Below are 17538 nucleotides of genomic sequence, written 5' to 3' on the forward strand. Positions count from 1 at the left end.
CCAGCTTAATGGGTCCCAACTAATATGTACAGTATGTTTCATGACCTTTTCCTCTTGCTTTCAAACCCTGTTTTCAGTGTATGGGGAGATGCAACAACTCTCATCATACAACATTCTGATTCACAAAGAAGCAGCACAAGTGTTGTACATAATTTAATTTGCACTTCTGTATATAAATGTTTACTATATTGCACACTATTGCAGCACTTAAAAACATCTAATTATTTGCAAAAATTAGTAAAATACTTTAAAGGATTTAAAAATAAGGGTTTTAATGCAACTGACAAGATAATAAAAAAGCAATTTACTTAATGAGATACAATCCTTTATGTTGGAAATCAAAGTTACATACAACTAGAGTACAATTAAAATATACCATATAGTTCAACACTTAATTCCTCAAATGTGTAAAATTAACAAGCGTCTACTGTCATAGATATACAATTTTTCCATATTGTGAAAAGGATTTTTCAAATTAAATACAGGTAACATAATATTCTGTAGTTATATTTTGTGACTGTGTTTAAATGAGAGGGTTGTATAATACTCACATTGTCAAATGTACTCACTAATGCCTTGGAAATTGCACACTTCCCCTCTTTTTCCAAAATAGAATCTCATTTCCATACTGAAGTCTATTATGCCATATTGGAAAAGTATTTTACTTTCTAACAGGATTTTCATAAAATTAAAAAATAGCATAATATCATGGCATTAAGATGACTTTTCCACTTATGCTCACATAGAATTTAATCCGGATAGCAGACAGACATGTCAGAACCAATTTCCTAGACTTTTGTCTTATTGTACACGCAAGATGAATGATTACAGTATTTTACAAAACAGAAAAATCTCTGAACCTTACTAGAATTATAAATGTAATGATTAAAAATTAAAATCATAACAGAATCAAATTGTGATCTCCAACATTTATTAAAATCTTTTAAAGTTCATAAACGACAACAAAGTTACTGTAGAATTTATCGCATACAGCTAGCATACAGCAGCATGTCCTTGGTCTAAATGAAATACAAAAGATTTTAACATTTTCATACAAAGGATTTCTTTAAATTTATTCATGTGACGATATATCTTTGTTACATAAAATTTGCTACAGCAAAGTATCTTATACTTTTCTTGCACATATGTAAATATGGGTGGACAAAGACTGCATTCAGTGTCAGCCTCCTAATGACGTTGTGCAAAAATGCTCAACAATCTAAACATACAGAATGTTGGATGGTACGTTTCATACTCTTTTGTAAAATGTCTACAAAGGCTTTTCTTAAAGTAGTGTCATACAGATTAAAAGGAAGGAATGCCAGTGGTTTATTTGCACTGACATTCAAACAAATTCAATGGCTATGTATCAATATAGCTCATTTTTTAAAAAAACAATTCATCCTTGTATGCATGTAAATTTATCATAACATATGAGCCTAGTTTAAACTGTTTAGATGTGCTGTTCTAAGACAGGTCACTGAGACAGCCAGAATCAAGTGTACAAATAAAACTACTATGAATAAGTTTAAAAGCAACCCCCAAGAAAGTGCTGAGCCACTGATTATTAACATTGAAATAAACGTGTAAAAGTGCCCAAAGCTAGCACATGGTAGCACTATCTTTTAAGTCAGTTGGTGAGAGTATACAAAACATAATTAAGCCCAAATACTTATATCTGTGTGACCATACATTCTGATTGTTTGAAAGAAAGTAGGTTAGAAATGAAGACACAACGCAACTAAATAAACCCAGCTGTTGCAGTTTTTAAACTTTGTCTCTTTTCTTCGTGAATGAAGTGCTGTAATTAAAAAGAAAATGATTGTAGCAGTACTCCATCCTCAGTTTACTAATATAGTATACCAGAATAAAAACTTGGCAATAACCTCTTATTCTTAACAGCTAACAAAAAATAACTGTGTTCATCCAGCGATGCATCTAGAACATTATTTTGCATTTGCTAAACCATTTGTTTTTCATAGCTAATGGCAGAGCGCATTATGCTTTTTGTGGTGTGGTGTTTTTTATTTGAATGGACGCCTTTTTTGATTAAAGGGAATACTTTGGGAGCCCAAATATTGTCCTTTTTTTTTTTCATTTAAAAAAAGAAAATGTGAATCAAAATGAATCATATGCTCTACAATACTGACCAAAACTTCCTTTAATTGTTTAGGGTTCATGTTCTTAAAAAAGCCATTTCATACCTGCCAACTGAAATGCTGGTAAGTTGACTTGGTTAAATATGGTCCAAAATCCAGACCAGGTGGAATTACTCCCTCTCACGAGACTGTAAGCTTTCCATGGTACAGTCTTGGTTATGGCAATTTACCTACTGCCTAGGTGGGAAATACAAAGGAAGGAGGCAGTGATGAAAACTGCAGGGATGTAGAAAACCAAGGCACGGGGTCTAGCTACTGTCCCCTACTTAAGCCATCCAATTGATTCTACTGAATTTTGGTCAGTCTCCAGGAAGAAATGTTTTTAAGTTAATTTAGCAGACATTTATATGGCGATAAATACTACTTTCAAAAACGCTAAAAATGTTGGCTAGGTTTAGTCTGAGCTACTAAAAAAATTATTATAAATTGTAGCATCAGACACAAGACAGACAAGAATTATTGGCTGGCACAGACTAGAAGCAACATTTATCTTTCACTTCAGTCTAAATCACACTAGCTGCAACACCTTCCATTTCACTCACACAAATAATACATTATTCAAAATAAAATGGAGCATTCTTGGGTAAAAAACTACTTCATTTTAAAGGGGGAAAATGAACAATACACAGAAACAAAGAACGACAGAAACCAAAGTTAAGTAGGAAAGTGGTCTATTATTCTGTGTTACTGCACAAACAGTGCTTGCTTAATTGTGCCTAGTTAGAAGGGTTGGTGCAAACTGCACACATGGAAGATGGCAATAAAGACCTCAGCCAGCTTTGTGGAATGAAGTAACTAGGTAACTGTTTTGACATATGATGGTCTCAGCTCCACCTCATCTGTTAACAGAGTGCAAAGATCCCAATGTGAGCCCTGATGTCATCTGTCCTCTTACTCCTACTAAAAATCAGCAAATTCTTTTGCACATTTTTCTGTTAGAGACGCACGAATATCTTCTTCTTCATAGTCATCAAAGTTGCTGGTATCTCCAGGGCCTCTGCACTTTGGTATGAAAGGAGCTTCTACCTGTATTTGGGGGGGGGGGAAGAAGCACATATGAAATGTTATCGGACCAATACCTTTAGATTTAACACTGTGACAATGAATACAATATTCCCATTACTTCTCAAATCCTGTCAAGAAACCAGATATTACAGTGAACCAGCCTTAAGTCGTGGCACTTAACACCAGCCTAAGAAGGTGCAGGCCTAGACATATGAATGGAAGCTGAAAAAGACTAACATCTCACTCACAAACATAAATAAAAAAACTACTTCCACTTCAAAACAAAGTTTAGCTCTCTTCTTGCAGAAGAGGCCTCCTCCCTCAGCTCATCGGCTGCGCGGTGCCGCTCGCAGCGCGGCGAGGGCTGCACACAACAGTTGCGCAGTACATTGATTGCCATCAACACTACTCAAAAATCTCAGTGCTGTTTGGAACCCCTCTCCTCCTACTTACCAACAATCCTCTATTTCCAAATAAACGCTAATCTAATACAAGTTTAAAACAATTTGTTCTGCATCTCCTGCAAAGTTCCTCCTAGGACCTAACTGTGAGTGAGAAGTGAAAGCCTTCTCAAAACTAGGCCACAACTGAGAGACCAGCAATGACTTGAATCACTGAAAAATTTTACAGAAAGCCAGTGCAGCTCTAATTAAAGACAGAAAACCCCTTCTGGCAGAGACTGCCTGCACATCCTCTCAGATCCACGTATATACTCCATTAGCCTGGATTCACTGCAACTCATGTCAACTGTATGGCAGTAAGCCACTCACACTTGGGTATTAGAACCAGTCATTTTCCAGGACCCTCTTAATCACTCCTTCTTAAAGTTGAGGGAATCTGCAGCTTCTTGAGGTTGACCATACAATGAAATCCTTGAGCCTGGCTACAGTTTAACAGTCTCAATCTTTCTGTCCCAGTTTAGCACACTTCAGCCTCTATTCATCTTGGAAGTTAAACTAAAGATGACATTAAATGAAGATATGGCTCTGCACAGGGACATACCTGCATTTTTACTGGTTAACAGCTTATGCTGCCCTTACACAGTCAGGGGAAAAAATAATGAAAAAAAAAAAAAAAAAAGAGGAGTTGTCACCAACTTGCAGACACTGAAATGCTGTTTTAGGGAACAGACTACTAAATGCCACCTTCACTCAGCTAATATTAATTCAAATCTTAATCCTTCTAGTCTATCACACCTCCAAGTTCCAAATTAAGCTTAATTACTTTTCAAAATAACCTAAATTTTAGAATCAACTGCATGGTGAAAGAAGGAATAAGCAGGGTGTGGGGTTGATGGGAGGCAATGATGAAGAATGGAAAGGGAACAGAGGGAATGGAAGATCAGAGAGAAGGAGAGATGCTCTACTGCAACAGGTCTAGGACAAACTGGAGTTGGAGGCATGATTATCAGCACCGCATTCCTCTTTTTTTCATTTGACAGGTGCCCGATTTATCCATCTTTATGGTAAGCAAAATGATAGCAAAATTTTTGAGGCGATGCAAATTTAAACCTTGAAATGCAATGTCATCAGACAAATATCTCTCTGGGACTTCCCAAGGAGCACGTGTGCCAGAGGCAGCACGGTGGGCAGACAGATAAGCAGGGCAGGCATGGCTCCAGCTGAGGCAGGGGATCAGAACACACTGTGCAACCATGGAACTGCTCAGTGCCCCAGGTAGATTACTGCTGGCAAGGGAATGTATGCAAAGAAATCAGTAAATTAAAGAGGTACAGCACAGACTAATACAAATTACTCTGTTGTGACTTTGGGTAATAACACTACACACTCCCAATACATAACTTTCTGCATTTATAGACTGTGCTACAATTGTCACGTGTATAACCTTTTGTTCCTAAAACAATATACATGTTTAGGTGATTTATCCTGAGAGAATACACAGTCTGTGTACGTACCTAGCGTACAAAGATACTACATATTTACCATTACCTGAATTGTCTCTGTGTTTTCCCAAATTGATTTTCAATTAACAACAAAGCTCAGAGCACAAAAAATATCTGATTTACCACTTGAATTTTAGAACACGTCCAAATGAGACACCTCAGACTTCTTCCTATGATCTTCACTAAGAAAATCACTAAAAAGAGATTGCAGGAGCTAACACTGGCTTATAGTAGAAATACCTGTTTAGCCCCAAGTACAACCATACTATCAGGCAGTAATTTAATAAACAGCTATGCAAACACACAAAGAAAATAAGACTTGACCTTATCTGAAATATTAAGTAATTGACTGGTTAACTTATGACTGTAGCATAACAAATTATTCACATTATATTAGTTGCCAAGGAACACTATGTTTTTTCAGGAAAATACATGCTGTGGTAACAGCCCCTGTGAAAAGCTGGTATAAACCCAAAGTTTATTACTGTATTTCTATGATTGCTTAAATGAAATTACAATCCATGCTGTTGTTTCAGACCCTTTGTTTTACAGTACTTATAATCTGAAGCTTCAAACTTATTCAGCATTAGTTTTCTTTGAAACTAGTAATAGCTATTCTGACTGTACTACTACTTCATATTTTAAAATACTTTGTGTTTCTGTGAAAGTAATTCTCTACAGCAGGCTATTAGCAACACTAAGAATATTTAGCACAGTATTAAAACATCTGATTTAATATTACGGGGCCTGGGTTTTCCCAGACAGCACACTGGCAAATGAAACTCAGTGCATATAAATCTGCCTTGTAAACAGGCATTAAGAAAGCAAAGAACAGATAATTACAACTCTGCAATGGAGACTCTTTTCTCAAAAACATCTATACTTAATACAAAGAATACAGGATGGGTTAATTGCACTCTGTCTTCTAGTAATTAATACATTAGTGAAAACTACAACAACCGTACTGTCAGTTTGTGTAGCCAAACAACCAGTTTCTTTTTATAAACTATTGTTAGTATTTAGGTTTGGCCTTTAAAATATGCTGTTAACAGCAGCAATTTCATGTCTCTATAGTCAAGACTGTTAGCATTTCAAGAATGTAAACCAATTCCTTCAAATATTATCACTTAACTCTTAACCTTTCTTAACCTTTTCACCAATATCTAGACACAAAAATATTTCTTCACATGAGTCTTCTGGGACAACATCAATGAAGTTATTTAAGTCTTTTACTGTTGTCTCTGGAAAACTAAGAATTCAGAGGCTGCATTGAAGAGAACAAATAATTGTTCTCTTAATAATTGTAACAATCTGTTTCTAGTAACCCACTAATCTATGGATGTTTAACTTTGACTCTACCTTCAAGGAGAGAGGGAACTTTGGAGCTACCGGAAGACAGATCTAGACTGAATTGCCATCATCCTCATCCCTTTCCCCAGCTTCCTCTCCCAGCTTTGCTTCATTCACCCTGGCAGCAATTAACACGCTCCTCTCTAACCGACATGTCAATGGCTGCTCACGCTCTGAAAATATTCCCAATTGTCTCTGTTGCTTTCATTCTTACGCAGGTCCAAAGTTCATAGTGCAGACTGGGCATGGACTTTCTAAAAACCATGTTAAAAGCCATGTTGGTCAAGCAGGTCTAGAAAACCATTCTAAAACTGCCAGAAAAAAAAGCATTCAGGGCTCTTCCCATTGTCACAGCTTATGAAACTGCAGTCAATTAAAGTGTAATGTCAGAAGACACAAACTCCTCACTAGACACTGAGGATTGAGTAGACATTCTCTACAGCTCATCCAATCACAGATAAAGCAAGAGCAAGCAAGAAGGAGGGAGCACACTTTAGCAGAAAAAGAAAAGCTTTAGCTTTGGCCTGAGCTTCTCCACACTAAAGCACAGTCTGATGGCTAAGAACTAGCTGGAAAGGAAAACAGATTGCTCTCTGCTGTGGAGGAGTATTTATAGATGCCACTATAGCAGGGGTTAAATAAAAAGTGAGAGAAGCAGGAGATGGCTCATTCTGAGATATTTCAGAAATAGACTAAAGCACAACATGTGTTAAAAGAACATGAATGTACACAGAGGTTCAGAATAAAATACCAACAAAGAAACAAACATAATTCAACCAATATATACTCTTCAGAGTCTTAAAATACTTTCACCTTTTCTCAGTTTAACCAAAAGTGACAGATCTAGGAAAGCAAAAAAATAAAATAAAAAATTTGAAATTTTACTTCAACCTCTTAAAGACCTGTAATAATTTTGATCAGGAAGGGCCTTACCTTTCTCTGATAAATGGCAATCCAATCTGTAGTTGCAAACCACTTGTGATTCTTTATGTCATTTACACCATTCTTGAGATTTCCATATCGTTTGGTCAAATCTACCTGGAGTAAATTTCTTAGAAGATCCTTTAGGTCTGAACTGAAGTGTGATGGGAACCTTACCTAAAATTATACACAACATTAAAAACAATAGAAAAAATTGATTCTTCTCCCTGTGAAGCAAAACAATGTCCACACAAAAGGAAATATTTGGGCCATTTTCTGTTCTTCCTCTAAAACAAATCAAGTAGGAATGCATGAAAAGAGATTATTATCGTTACACATGTATTTCTGTTTCACAGAGCCTTTATCAATAGGATTACCTTGTCCATCTACCATTTTTTGAACTGAAAGTTTCCAGATCTGATTGAGATGGGGAAAAAAATATTAATTTAATGTAATAATGATATAAAAGCTAAATTTAACTTAGTGTCTCACAAACACATCATCATCTCAAGGCATTCTCAACTATTTTCTAAACCCAAATTTTTATATTATGTTACACATATATATACACACACAGAGGCACACAGGTGATACAGTATAGTATATTTTATATATATATATATATGCCTATAAATATACATATATGCTCTGAAATAACTGAACATTCTGGACTCTCACATGAAAATTCAGTCTGGAACTTTATGCTATTTCTGGTAACTAAATACACCAACATCAAGTTTTACATAAATAATACAGCACTATTTGAAGATAGCACACAAATGAGTGACTTTGCCAATACAACTCATTCAAACCTGGCTAAGAAATATTTGAAGCTGATTCTTGGGATGCAATTACTTAGGGTTTTACTAACAAAAGATCTACTGACACCATTTGAGATGGGAGAGAGAAGAAAGGGAAAAAGAACAGGCAGAAAGTTACTTGTCATGCCCATACTCTCAGCATTTGATACTCCCTATATTCAGCTGATCAGTTATAATGTAAATGCAGAACATGGAATTATTTAACACAAAACCACATTGTGAAATCAAGGTCTGATAATCAAGGACACTGCTTCAGTTTACCCATCAATATGGCTCTATTGTAGTATATGAGAAATTATAAATTTTTACGAATATAATGCCTAGACAGCTGAGAAGTAAGGAAATATTAACTCAGTTTTTAAAGTAGAGAACTAAGTGCATAAGGGAGATTAAATGAAAGACTCAAGGTTATAAAGGAAACATACTGCTAGCTGAGAACTGAATGTTAAGAGTTTCCACAGTTCAAGTCCAGTGCTGTTTCTGCAACCATCCATTGGCTCAGTAAAAAAACATAGATGACCAACAGTACAAATGTCAAGCAAACTATACAGAACTGCAAAAAATGCCCATTTTTCACTTTAGAAGAGAAATATTTATTTTAAAAATATATCTTTGTAAGTGAATTCTCATATATTCACGGAGACAGCTGAAGGACTTCAGTATTACAATCTTTCAAAGAGCAACTGCCTTTCTTGATTAAAATAAGGTCTTAGACAGGAATCTATCTCATTGCAGTGTACCACAGAGCCTACTGAGGCACTTCCCTTGATTAGAATTACAGAAGTATGTAAGACACAGCACAGCATGTGTTTATGTAGGAACAAGGACGAGAAGAACCATAACGAATCAAGTGAGCACAAAGAAATATGAAGAGACAACACTGGCTTGGAGGAGAAACAACAGAATGATCACATTTTCCTGCTATCTGGCACACTAAGAGATATTCATGAAAAATAAAAGGGAAAAGTTGGAAACAGTTTTTTTTTATTTTATGTAACAATGAAAGCTGAACAGAACATTAGACATGTCTTGAACTACAGGATTGCAGAAGAAACCTACTATGAATTATGGAAACTCTTTAGAGCTTCTCAAAAGCTGCAAAAACATTTATAGAAAAGAAAAAATAGCTAGGCAAATAAATAATGCAGTTAATTAGTTGTTAGATCATTTTTATCCAAGCATAAAAGGATATGATACCCCAATGTTGGTAAATTTAATAACTTGCAATTTAAATTTGAAGGCAGGGAACAGATTTTTAGAACTTTGATTTTTAATATCACTGTAACAACGTCTGTACTTAAGAAGTACACATTACAAACTTCTCTCATATTCTTTCCAAACTGCTCACTGTCTAGTAGGCAGTAAATTCTGCATGTACTCCACACAAAAAACACGTTCTGAAAAGACAAACAACTGCATTTGTGAAAAGACACAGAGCCTTTGCTCACCTTGCCAGACACTATCTTCTCATAAATTTGAATGGGCTGATCTGCAAAGAATGGGGGATATCCAGCTGCCATTTCATAGATTAACACTCCTAATGCCCACCAATCCACTGCCTTGTTGTAACCCTGGATAAAATGAGAAATACCACTGTTAGTACCATTTCTAACATAGTTGAAGATTTTCAGTGTATATCTATGGAATACAAAGAAAGCAAATGCATTATTGCTTGTTTTATACAGAACTTACAACCTGGCTCAAACTGAAGCTCACAGATTCCAACAGCAATATACTTAAAACCTAACACAGTGATGACAGTGAAACAGTGATAAAAGTGAAACATTTTGTACACATTCTTGTGCTGAGTTTCAGTGATGTCTTTACACTGATGTGTCAAGACTCCTTAAGTGACAGACAGGGGCACAAGTTATTTATTTATTTTAAATAAAAATAATATTGTTACAGAACACTTGAAACTTCTTTCAAAGCTTAGGGAAATTTCATTAAATAGAATAACACTTCCTATACTGTATACTATCATCTTTTTGCTTGATTGCATTTCAGAACATTCATTTTCATACTCAGTAAACTAGCTACAAGAGCTTAAAAGTTTTGTTAATTACCTGTTACAGAGTCATTTGTGATCCGATCTTTAGTCTGAACATAAAATTATTAGTAAATCCTACTTAATAATAAAAAAAGACAGGAAACACCACAAAGTCCATCAATTTCATATGTGTTCTCTGAGATCTTTTACAAAGCTCAGATATAAGACTCTGTCTTTCCTGAAAATTCTACTATGGAGAATTTGAAGTAGACGCACTGCAATTTCTTCTGCTGCTTTAGCTGCATAGGGGCAAAAAAGCTGCAAATAACAAACATTTTCTCCTCAAACAGAAGTATTTTCATTTTACTTCTAAAGACCTGCAAAGGGTATTTAATTAAACCACTTATTCCACGCACAATTTAACATTATGCATTATGATTCTTTACATCATAAGCAGTTCCATAAACTATAAGGATATTTTTCCTTTGCAAAACGTGAAGGGCTACAGTTGAATGTAGCTGTACATATAGCTATCATACAACTATAGGATAAATAATATTTCTTCTATGTTCAAACACTTAGTGCAAGTACTAGACTCAAACAGACCAATGGTAAGCTTAGACTGCATGTAATTTATGTGTAAAATCAGTGGTTTGCCATGTTTGATTTCATGTAAAGTGTATTAAACCTGAAACACTCTGAAACTAGTTATTTAATGAGTGCTGATTCATCTAACGTGCGGTTCTTGTTACCTCTGGAGCTCCTGTTCTAGTCTGTTAACACCTCAGAACGTAATCACTCAGATCTGCTGTTCTGGTAAGGATGCTAGTTAATCTAATTACAGATTCTTTAAATGCCTTTCCCCCCTCACAAGTTACTTGGTAAGCATATGTAGAAAGTTCTGTACAGGTATGTGAAAATCCCTGTTTTGGAGTAAGTTTTAATATACTAAAGAGATATTTACAATGCAATGATTGAATTTTGTGTAATTCATACAGAGTTAACTAGTCAAGTTCTGATTATTAGAAGTATCAGAAATTGTTTATCCCTCAGAATTTAATAACTGAGTGGTAAGTTTTAACTGCATGAAATGCATGGCTGAATAACAAGCCAAAGTACCTTGCTGAGAATTATTTCAGGTGCCAGGTATTCTGGAGTCCCACATAACGTCCAAGTTCTTCCTTTTACTCTTTTTGCAAAGCCAAAGTCCGTGACCTGTCATGAGAAGAAATAAATCGACTGTAAGTGCATTTCTACACAGAAATTTAAAATTGTTACTTTTGAAATATTTTGGAAAGATATTTTATACAGAGGAAAAATTTCTCAGATCACATAGTATCATATAGTCAGATGTACCTTTAGTAGCCAGTCCTGATACTTCTAGTTCAGATAGATAGAAGGGTTCTCATAACAAAATTAATAAATAACACAAAATAGGTATTTTCCCCCTCATACAAGCTTCTATTTATAATTACAAAAATCAGTGGGAACCATGGCTTACTTATCTTCCACATGTACTGTAATTACATTAATAATTTTTCTTATACTTTTCACATCAGACTGTTCATACTGCTGAAAGTTTAAAGAACATGAATATGACTAGATATTTATCTTTTCATTTAGTTAAAAAATAAATAAATCGCAAAAAGGGTCAAGATATGCACCAGTCTTGTAAATGTAGACGTTTACTGCATAAGTGTATAAAGGTTATATGTAAAATTAGTGTGGGAATAAGACAACATAAAAGAAGTCTTCCAGTAACTTCTGCTTCTGAATATCTTTGAAAGCATCACCAGAGTCAAGTTTGTTTATTTGAGGACTGAGGGGAGGGAATGTAGCAGTAACTGTATTCACAAATGGCAATTATAAATTCTTCATTCTACTCGTCCTGTTTTTGCATTAAGTTTTCAGAACTCTGCAATATCTTCTCTCTGATTTTTCCTGGACCGTATTGTGGAATACATATGGAAACCAGGGAGTTACATGTGAAAATCTGGGATTAGTTTCAAACTATCAAGTCTGTGCTTGTTTGGCAATCAGTTTCTTTTTCTTCCTCCTTCTTGGTATTGCTTTCAACCCATTCCCCAAGAAAACATACTCTACCACAATGACAATCAGTGCTAATTATACAATAACCTGTGCTGATGTTTCTGATACACTAGTCTCACAGTTAAACAAGCCAAACTCCAAACTATCAAGGCAGTTTTTACTTCATTTTTGATAGAAACAATGGCAATCACAGCTGGAACTGAATGGACAGGGTGATGTGCTGATTAGACAGACCTGCTTCAGTCAGTAAAGAATCATTTTTGTGTTTGTGAACGCACATCAGTCTATGTAAGAAGAATACACTGCAGACATGGGACAAATGGTAATTGCTTTAAAATTAGAAAATGAATGGGGTTTCTCAACAAAATGTAATTGGCACTGCAGTATCAACATATAAACACAACCCCCACCCCGCCCAGCTCTGTTCAGAAACAGAAGTGAACCATCCTCACATGAGAGGGGTGACTGCTGGACCCATCAGAATTTGCAGTTTGCCCACCATCACTAAAACATACTGTTGCATATAGAGAGCTGTCGTAATTCTGGAGTAAACTGTGCATAGCTTTTTAACAGTGCTCCTCAACCACATTAATAGAAGTTGTATTTCTCCTCTCCCTGCAGCATAATTTTATTCTCCATGCAAAATTATTTTACATTTATAAACAACATAAGATATGAATCCTTTGCATTTCTCTCAAAACATTTTTATTATGTATTTTCCTGTTAAGATTCTGCTGCGGCAAAAGGTGATGCCATGAGGAAAGAAAAGCTTCTACAGTTTAAGGACTGCAAAGCATTGCAGAGTGCTTGTTGCACCTTCCCATTTGCCATTTAGGTCAAAAACATAAGAGCTAAAAGGAAGATGAGAAGGTGCCAAGAGAGGCTGTTGTAAAACCAAAGTTGTCATTTGCAGCACTGCAATTCTGATCTGATCTCAACTCAGCTCTTACTCCAGAGGTCCTGAGTAGGTTAGGACTCTCCCAAGGGTGGGATTCATCTGACTGAAATTAAGTATACTGTCCATGTTGACATCTAAGCTGGTTATCCCAAACTACTTAGAGAGACAACACAGAGAACCAGACATTTTAGGGCACCTTTCATCTTGTTCTAGGGCAGACGTATAAAATAGGTCAGATGAACAGAGCCATGTAATCACCCCCTTCTCACCACAGACCCCAAGGGAAATCTTGACAACTCGCTCAACTGCCGACAGCTTCATTGTGCATACTTAATTTTAGTCAGAAGAAGTACAATCCAATGGTTTTAACCATTACTAAGCAGCAGGGTATTTTAATGCTCCCTGAATACATGCTAACATGCCAACCAGCTGCAGACCATTTATTCTAAACACATTTGTGAGAATTACCTAACCATACACTGTAAGACAAGACTCCACTCCCTAAATATATAAAGATTATCATACCTGGATGTATCCTTGCTGATCGATTAAAAGATTTTCAGGCTTTAGATCTCTGTAGATGAGGTCTAATGAATGGAGGTACTCAAATGTTAGCACTATCTGAGCTGCATAAAACCGTGCATGTGGTTCACTGTGAAGAATTAAAAGAATATTAAGTACCCCAACACTATGCTAAGATACTGAAACAACCATGTAACTGCCAGGGATAGACAAATCTTTTAACTGGTTCTTTTACTGTGTAACAAGAAAAACAAACCAAACCAAACCAAAAACTAAACAAAAACTCCCATGCAAACAGCATTTTAGAATTGATACACTCATTCCCTAAATTTAATTTCAGTTTTGCAGTTAAAATACACATGCAAATCAAGATGAACGTATCCCACAATACAGAGCTTAGACTTTAAATTTTACTTTTAGAAACTATCATAAATTCAAGTGACAATATGCACAGGAATTCCAAGATTCTATGGTGCATGAATCATGAATGCCTGCACTAAGTGGGAAATAAGAAATAATTACAAGTTTTTCATTACTTGACTAGTTTAAGTCCACTGAAAGAGGGGTAAATGAAATGTACTTACCCCTTTATCAATAGTAACAGATTTTATGAAACTCTCTTTCCAAATTAGCAACGTAAGTCTTTTTAAAGGAATAATGTCATTAATACTTTACCTGAACCTTCCAATTCTTCTTAGATGTGAAAACATTTCACCACCAGGAACATACTCCATTACCATGTATAAATTAGAATTGTCCTAAGGAAGCAAGTAAACACACACAAATACATCTTAGGCATGCTATAGTCTCTATAATTCCTAGGTACAGTGTATTTTATTAAAGAATGAAAATGAAAAATTGTGGTCAATTGTGACCTTAACAAATATAAAGCAACACAGGTAAAAATTACTGAAAAAGTGCAGATGCAGATGACAAAAGGAGCATCATACATCCCAAAAAATCTATTTTAAAGTAATTAGTGAGTTCCTGACACAGAATGGTGTGTAGGTGACCTGCAGGAACAGAGGGTAAGATGCCTACTGCAAGACAAGAACTTAAAAGTTAAACACTCTTAAAAGTTCAGAATTGACAGACAGCTTAAGGTATTCTAGGTAGAACATGTTTGTTCATTTTAAATGGTATTTAAAAAAAGGGGGGAGGGGGAAGGAGGAAATTCCATTTCTTTACAGACTGACTAGACCATACTGTCATGAAATGAGAAGTTAATCTCAAAGTTCCTTCCTTCATGGTTAAGACTGTCACTAAGATCTGTCTCAGGTGTAAATCTCAAGCAAAAAATCTGCAGAACAACTACAAATTTACTGTTCGGTATACTGGTACAGAAATACATCCTTTGGTTTCTATCAACGACAGAATGATGCCTAAAAGCTCCGTGCTGTACAAAAGCTAGCTTCCCTCCGAAAGAATGGAAATCTTTAAGAGTTTAATTTAATTTAATTTTTTAAAATTTATTTGGAGATATCCTTTCAATCATCTAGTGAACTGAAGTGTGTACAAGTGTGCACATAAGAGCAGGAACTACTGCTCAAGACCTGGTAAAAGGGCAAAGTGAAAGGGCATCTTTGAAAACTAAAGTATTTAAAACTATTGTAATATAAAAGTTAAATGCTTTAATATCTAAAATTTGAGCATGCACTTCCCTGAAACTCAAACAACTAGTTTCCAAATAATGATTACCTTAAAAGAATACTCCAGTTTTACAAGGAAAGGAAAGTTCACCGCTTGCAATATTCTCTTCTCATTCAGTGTGTGTTCTATTTGCTTCAGTTTGACGACCTAGGAGAGAAAAAACTATCTTCAATTTAAGTATGACATTTCATAGCTGTTGATAATTTTGTCAGTGTAAAACTTTTATTTGAAAGCAAGCTTGTAACATTACAGGTAATAAAAAACCTTATGCATTACTAGTACAATAACAGTGCCGAGAAAAGGACTAAGTCTAATGACATTTTAAAGACTAATACTCATGCAACAGAGTTTGCAGCTAATTCTAGAGATAGTGTTTCTTACTACACGCTGTGTATAGGAATCAGCAAGGAAAAATCTCTACATTTTCTTAATAATTGCTTGCATTTGTAATGGAGATACTTCTGCAGCAAGACGACAATTCAATAAAATCCATCTGAGCTTTGGACCCTTGGCTAAGAAAGACAGGAAATTGTGTCAGAAACATTTAATTAGGAATTTTGTTATGTGTGAACAGGGGTAAACTGACTGACTTATATATCTCATGTATAGTAAGCAGAAGACTAAGAAGAATCCAAATTCAAAATTTCCATTCTTATAAATAACAGTTGCTTCTGCCAGACCTTTGAATGATTTTAGCTCTTCTGCTTAGCAAACCACTTAGCAAAAGTATTAAAAAAAAATAAATGGTACCTTCTTAGAATCCATTATAATGTTAAGTTGCTAACAAGGCAGCAAGTGGTAGATTTCTGATCATTGCACTTTCTCAGTCATTAACAATTGGTTTCCTTGTGTTAAACCCCAACACTGCATATCACTCCTTCCATTGTACTTAATTCCTGTTGCACAGTTTATCTACATCTTATTTTGAGAATGGTATGATTTCCAAGTAAAGTTTATTTCTCCTCCCCCTCATAGGAAACAAGGAGAAAATGTACAAGTGATCAAAACAAGTCTGTTTTTACATGTTTGGAAATCATATTTAACTGCTATAAATACAGGTAAGCAAGATATTCCAAACCTGATTGAAACTGTGTTTAAATTTAACTTTTAGACGCATACAGTAGTATCTATAAAAAACCTACTGTTTTGAAGTAGTAGTTGTACAAAAAAAAATACTGAGTTAAAAAATATTAAATCTCTTTTGAGTCACAGATCTTCAGGGATCAAGTAAAAATTATGCTGAAAGCTCATTTGTGGGAAGCGTTGCCTTCATCCTTAAAAAGCTGAAGTACTGGAATTATCTTGGCCATCAAAGCAAACTAAGGTTTTAGTTTGATACTGTGAAGTGTTCAGCTGCAACGCTAGACAAGACTTTAACCACCCTTCCTGCATCTTCTGCTGGTTAGATACTGGAGGGTGATGGCAGCAATCCCACAGGCTGAAGCTGCTCTTTAACACTTGGTAATATCAAACTGGAGCCTCAGATAACACGACTTTGCTCACATTTAAACTCTGGGCATGTCCAATGACAGTTTTCTGTGGATCAAACAGTATCTGGTAACAGCAGATTCTGCAACAGCTTGTTTACATCTGAGCTTTTGTTAACAATATTTTCTTTCCAAACACAATGCCATAATGAAACTAGCCAAGCAACATTATGTTGCAGCCTCCCTAAATCAAGGCAGACAAATAAAGGGGTAGCAACCCTCCACACAAAACTACTGGCTACATCAACGTCTATTACATTTTTTTATCATATCCTGATGAATCAAACATAAGACTGGATAACAGAGGGACACACAATATACTTCGTCTTGTTTCATATAAAATGTAAATGAAAAATTATAAGCAGGCTGCACATTGTCTAATGTCATACACTTTTATGTTTTTTATACTGTACAGTGATAGAAATGCATTCTCCCTAAACTATCTCCTATTTTTTATCAATTAATAGAAGTTACTAGTATAGCACTAATATTTCTAATAGAATACAAACACATTATATATGCTAACTAAGTTGAGTTGAAAATGCATGTATTTCATAAAGCAACACTTCAGAATTCTGATTATAGACAAAGATTATAGACATCTAATTTCCTAACAGAAGACTGATAGCTGGCTGCAAGCATCTTTAATCCCATGAATCTTTTACTGCAAATTCACTGCAATCGTTAAATGTGAATTTTTGCTTTTACCAGATAATTTTATAGCTCTAGCTTTCCAATCTATTTTGGACTTAGAGGTAGCAATGACTTTAATTAACTTCCCCC

At 35.3% G+C, this 17538-nt stretch overlaps 1 protein-coding gene across 2 annotated transcripts in view; it reads right to left on the minus strand.

Annotated features, from left to right (window-relative positions):
• Positions 1–252: 252 nt before the first annotated feature.
• Positions 253–17538, minus strand: part of LOC104525348 (cAMP-dependent protein kinase catalytic subunit beta) — a 37166-nt gene continuing 19880 nt past the window's right edge. For both annotated transcript variants that reach the window (XM_010168472.1, XM_010168474.1), the window contains exons 4-10: positions 15317–15415; positions 14294–14376; positions 13622–13748; positions 11269–11364; positions 9608–9730; positions 7351–7515; positions 253–3185 (exon numbers count right to left, since the gene is read on the minus strand). In XM_010168472.1, the coding sequence (XP_010166774.1) occupies positions 3060–3185; positions 7351–7515; positions 9608–9730; positions 11269–11364; positions 13622–13748; positions 14294–14376; positions 15317–15415 (819 nt within the window). In that variant the 3' untranslated portion in view covers positions 253–3059. The remainder of the gene's footprint in view (positions 3186–7350; positions 7516–9607; positions 9731–11268; positions 11365–13621; positions 13749–14293; positions 14377–15316; positions 15416–17538) is intronic.

Source organism: Antrostomus carolinensis, unplaced genomic scaffold (assembly GCF_000700745.2).
Source record: "Antrostomus carolinensis isolate BGI_N321 unplaced genomic scaffold, ASM70074v2 scaffold12165, whole genome shotgun sequence".
In the NCBI taxonomy this organism is placed as follows: domain Eukaryota; kingdom Metazoa; phylum Chordata; class Aves; order Caprimulgiformes; family Caprimulgidae; genus Antrostomus; species Antrostomus carolinensis.